This window comes from Sinocyclocheilus grahami, unplaced genomic scaffold (genome assembly GCF_001515645.1).
Source record: "Sinocyclocheilus grahami isolate Dianchi unplaced genomic scaffold, SAMN03320097.WGS_v1.1 scaffold1590.1, whole genome shotgun sequence".
In the NCBI taxonomy this organism is placed as follows: domain Eukaryota; kingdom Metazoa; phylum Chordata; class Actinopteri; order Cypriniformes; family Cyprinidae; genus Sinocyclocheilus; species Sinocyclocheilus grahami.
In genome coordinates this window covers 124,858-130,456 of record NW_015506769.1, presented here as the reverse complement: position 1 = coordinate 130,456, position 5,599 = coordinate 124,858, and the positions used below count along the sequence as shown (strand labels likewise).

At 43.8% G+C, this 5,599-nt stretch overlaps 1 protein-coding gene across 1 annotated transcript in view; it reads left to right on the top strand.

Moving 5' to 3' along the window:
* Positions 1 to 4,398: 4,398 nt before the first annotated feature.
* Positions 4,399 to 5,599, top strand: part of LOC107571400 (PH domain leucine-rich repeat-containing protein phosphatase 1-like) — a 35,757-nt gene continuing 34,556 nt past the window's right edge. The window contains exon 1 of the mRNA XM_016257725.1: positions 4,399 to 5,402. Within this exon, the coding sequence (XP_016113211.1) occupies positions 4,523 to 5,402 (880 nt within the window). The 5' untranslated portion in view covers positions 4,399 to 4,522. The remainder of the gene's footprint in view (positions 5,403 to 5,599) is intronic.

Here is a 5,599-nt window from a genome sequence, read left to right as displayed (position 1 = left end):
GTCATGGCAACCAGGTGTATTTCTGCCGCTGACACTATCTCGAAGTAGCTTGTATTCATCAGATGAACGCGTGGAGAGCGCTTGTGCAGCACGCGCCGCCGAGATACACAACTTCATTACACGGAGCAGATCGAGGGAAGCATGACTTTGATTTATTCATTTATTTTCAAAATAACAATTTAAAACGTGCTTAAATAACTAGACTATACACCCATTTACTTCAGAGTTGAAAATGTTGTTTATTGAAAAATATAAGCCGATATATTTAGTAAAATTTTTCAGTTTCACTTTCATTAGGACGTTCTACTTTTTAATTGTGATTTTTGCTACAATGTTCACTAAACAATCGTTTTATGAAAAAGTGAAGAATTAAAAAAAACAACCAAAATTCAAATCAGCATTATTATGTTAGGAATTTGAAGGTGAAACAAGTCTTCCTCAGTCTGATGTCAGCAGAGCACCAGCTGGAGCAGCTCCTACTTCTGAAGTGTTGTTCCTTTACTTTCATACCTAAAGAAATGTTAAACTAATGTTAAGATTTCAGATTTCTGACAAACTTCTCTCTCACACACACACACACTCTCTCTCTGTCTCACACACACACACTCTCTCACACACACACACACACACACACTCTCTCTCTCTCTCTCTCTCACACACACACACACACACTTTAATGCATGCTGCTGGTTTGTTTGTGCTCACAGTTAGTGTTGTACTGTATGTAGAATACACTGTTGGTTTACTACAGTTTGTGTATGAGTGTATTATTCCTCCACTCACTCATTCATTCATTCATTCAAGAAGGACAAATTTCCTTTATCTGAGTCGTTTCCACCCTCTTGCAGGGATTCGTTGCACATTATAAATATAACATATTATAAGTAGGCCTATATTATATTGCATGAGCTAACAGTGTGTTGTGTGTGTGTCCTGTAAGCTCCGACAGCAGACTACAGCGACTACTATGACGTCTATGATGAGACTGGATCAGTGTGTGCAGATGTTTCTTTTCTTTTCTGACAGTTTTGTTAATAATGATGTACTGTGTGTGAAGTAGGAGAATGCAGAAGCTGAAGCTGTTGCAAAGGTGCACATATAACGCATGCATATCGCTCATATTTTCAATATGCCAATGATACAGAAATGAATGATTTCATTAACATCTTTAAATAAACTCACTGTTAGTATTTGCATAAAGCAGTGCTAGGGATAACACATTACAAGTGATGCAAGTTACGTAATCAGATTTTTGAAAGTAACTAGTAAAGTAACGCAGTAATTTTTAATAAAGAGTTAAATATCTGAGTTACTTCTTTCAAATCAGTACCAGCAGTTACTTTGTTTCCATGTGTTGAGTGACAGCTCTGGTGTTGCCACGGTGACAGAAATCAGGAGTGAGTGCAGAGTGTTGTGTGTGAACATGATCTTACTGTAGCTCTAGACTCAATATCAACATGTGTTTACTCATCTCACTGCACACAAACACATGCAGTGCTCCTCACAATCAAATATAATAAAAACAGTCAAATACAAACTCAGAATATGACGCAAACGTGCATTAATTAAATATGTTAAATAACACAAATATACTTTAATCCTATTTTATTAACCGATGTCTTTGCTGCTGACCTTCGATGATCCGATTCAAGCACACTAATAATCAAAAATGACACATTTATTAGTGTTATTGCTGAATAGTGTTGCACTTTCTTCTCCTGCGTCATATTCTTCATGTGTTTGGTTCTCTGCTGTACCTGCAGCCTGAGGCGCACTCATCTCACTTCTGTTGTGAAAGAACTTTTACTTTTGTAGAACCTTTTTATATTAAAAACAAACAAGCAAGCCCCGCACAGATCTAAAAAGTAACTCAAAAGTAACATAACGTATTACTTTCCATAAAAAGTAACATAATTAGTTACTTTTTTAGGGAGTAATGCAATATTGTAATGCATTACTTTTAAAAGTAACTTTCCCCAACACTGACATCAAGTGTTACAATTATTTTTTTTAAGTGTTCTGATGAAATACTGAAGAAAGATTTTTATTAAGTGGCTTTTAATAAAACCTGTGATTCATTACCATTCTTTGGCTGGTGGTATTTATTACACTCTCAGGAAAGAAAAGAAAAGGTACAAAAGCTCTCACTGTGATGGTACCTGAATACCGTCCTTTGTACCTTATTTAGCTCAGAATGGTGCATTTTAGCACCTTAAACCTTCATATTAGTAGCTTTTGAAAGGGTACTGCCCCAGTAACAGCTTCTGAACCTTTGTTTTGAGAGTGTGTTCAAATTAATAAACACTTTCACTGTTACATTAGCTCAAAACTACTTGAATTACTGAGTAATGTTCATTAAAGGGATAGTTCACCCAAAAATGAAAATTCTGTCATTAATTCCTCACCCTCATGTCGTTCCAAACCCGTAACACCTTCGATCATCTAACACATTTTTGGGTGAACTATCCCTTTAACTGCATGTACTTACTATATGGTTAGGGTTCGGGGTTGGCTTTGGTTACTTGCATGTAATTATGAATAATTTATTGTTATTATAATAGTAAGTACATGTAATATGTGTAACAAGGACACCTTAAAATAAAGTGTTACCAAAAGTCCTTGAGGTAGAATTCCTTGAAATGTGAAGGGAATTGAGACGTGTCTGTGTTTAAACAATAGCCTACTTCCACTTTCTGAGACTTCACTTTTTTAGAGTCTCCCATTTTGACTTTAAGAGACTTGTTTGACGTCTCTTATTGTCCCCACAACAAACAGACATTTTAAATATTCATAAGTTTTAATAACAGAAAGGGTTTGAGTAACCCATACTTGGAATCAGTGCTCTGTATTTTACTGCGAACACAAACCAACACACACACATTCTTGCATATGTGGTTTACGGGGACTCTCCATAGCTGTAATGGTTTTCTTCTGTACAAACTGTGTTGTCTATATCACCCTCACACAAAACTACAGGCATTTTTGGATTTAAAAAAAACACTGTTTAGTATGTTTTTTAAGCCATTTGGTTTACAGGGACACATGAAGCGTAAACCTGTTCATGTTGTAGGACCCATGTTATCAAACACACACACACAGATGCACACACACACACACACTCTCTCACACACACACAAACACACACACACACACACACAGAAAACGAGGACTGTTTGTACAAATAATAAGTACAATAAGATTTTTTTCAAATGTAATTAAAAGGAGAAAGAGAGACTAATATGCTGCACAAATGACATCGTATGAACACACACACAAGAATACATCTCCACTTTATAATGTAACTTGAATGTTTGTGTCATTCACTTCCAGTTATTTTATCTGTAAAAAACAGTCCCTTATGCTGTCTGATACTGCACACTGTTGTTGTGATCAGATTATCTGAATGTGTTACAATCATAAGCAGTGGTGCAGCTCAGCTAGTGGTGTTGTTCAGCTGGGAGTGACTGATGAGAGGAGGCTGCACAATCACAGAAACAGCTTCACTTCTGCCATTAAAACAAATATTCACAACATTCTACTAACTTTCATTTTTATTTTAAATAACATTATTTGAACATGTATGATTAATATTCTAAGAACATTAAAATGTCCAGTTTTCTTGCATTCTTTTAAAGTTACACAAGCGCAGTAATCGAGTGTGTCCGCTAGATGGCAGTGCAGCGCTTCAGCCCGCGGCCTTCTCTGCGTCTGACATTCATTACAACACGCTTCATCTGTTCAGAACATGAACACGACTGTGACGCACCAATAAAAACACACGCCGCAGTGCATCTCGGGAAATGGAGTTTTGTGATAGCAATGCGCACATCGGATTTCTTGCAGTTTATTAATATTTCACATTGCACAAAAAGGATGACAGCGACTCGATTTTAGCGACTCTCAGTGTGAATATTAAGTTATAAATACCAACACAAGCACATGTTTAATAGGTTTGAACGACCCAAAATAGCAGGGCGTTACTAGCTCCTATTCTCGCGAGATTTAAGTGAAGAGTCGCGTCTTCTCGCTCTTTTTATTCATGGATATTCAAAAATAATAAAAACAGCATTCCGGTCAGTCAGGGTTGCCAGGTCTTCGCAACAAATCCGCATCCCAGCGGCGAACATGAACATGCATGTCTACGGAAAACATCTACTGGGCATGCGCACATCAATATAGCATCATTTCTGTCACACTGTACAACAATAATGACTGTTTTTGCATTATTGTAAGGGGTAGGTGCAGACGTTAATAAAACACAATCTAATAGATAGAAAACTAAATGTATTGTCAGCTTCCGGTTTTAGCCTGTATCCCTCCGAGCCGGAAGTAGCAGGAAACCCGCGGACTTGGCAACCCTGATGAGGGCGACGCGAACTCTCGTGCGTTTGAGTCTCGCGAGATTTGCCTCGTCCGCTTTCAGACTCCATGACCCGCGCGCCGCGATCGTTCATGACGCCCCTCCGCGCGTCGAGCGGCGCTCGTATCCCCGCTCAGATGGACTAACGAGCGACCCGCGAGGATGGAGAGCGTTAAACTGAAGAAGAGCGGCGCTCCGAGTGCGGCCTTGAGATCCGCCGCCGATGAAGACGACGACGAAGGCCAGGGAGCGTCGAAGCCGCGTCAGAACCGGAGCCCCGCCGAGCTGAGGAAGAGGAGGGTGAGGAGGCACGCGTCGCTGGACCGGCAGAGACACCGAGCCGCCGCTCCGCTGCAGCTGTGCGACCGGCAGTGGGTCCGCCAGGACCTGCGCCGCGGCTCCGTTCACGTCCATGACCGGCTGACGGTGCGGTCGCTCCCGCCGCGGCTCGTGCTGTGCACCGCGGACTGCACCGCGGCCGACATCGCGCAGCGCCTGAGCGGCAAACCGGGCTCGGTCCTGAGGCTCGCCGCCAAGACGGACGTGAACGGGAACTGCGACGGCGACCGGCTGCGGCTGCTGCTGCTGGAGAAGGAGCACCGGTTCCGGTTCGACATCTGCACCGAGCCCCAGGACGAGGACTCCGTCAAACGGTCCGCGGGCTCCGATGTGGAGAGCAGCAGCGACCTGAGCTCCGGGGCCCGGTTCAGCCGGCACCGGGACTCGCTCAGCGACGACATGACCCTGGGTACCGACGCTTCGGCGCTCGAGGGCCTGGACGCGTACGGCAGCTCCTCGGACGAGCTGGAGCTGGACTGTCCGGTAACGGATGGAGCCGAGGCGGGTCCCGCCGGTGACTGGGACTCCGGACCGGCGCTGTACGTTCAGCTGCACGGCGAGGCGGCGCGGCGCCTGGGGCCCGAGGAGAGGCCCCTGCAGCTCCAGAACGACTTCCTCTTCAAGCTGGGGTTTAAGGACCCGTGGCGGGTTCAGGAGGAGGGCATGAACACCGAGCTGGGCTCGCTGCTGCGCTTCTACGCAGGTAAACCGTGTCCGCTTCACGCAGGTGTTTACCTCAGAGTCAGCTGTGCTCGAGCTCACAGTAAGCGCTGCTGAGTGCGGCCCGTGTGCTGCTGGTGCTGCTGGTGCTGCTGGTTCTGCTGGTTCTGCTGGTTCTGCTGGTTCTGCTGGTTCTGCTGGTTCTGCTGGTTGTGCTGGTGCTGGTGCGGGTGCTGCTGC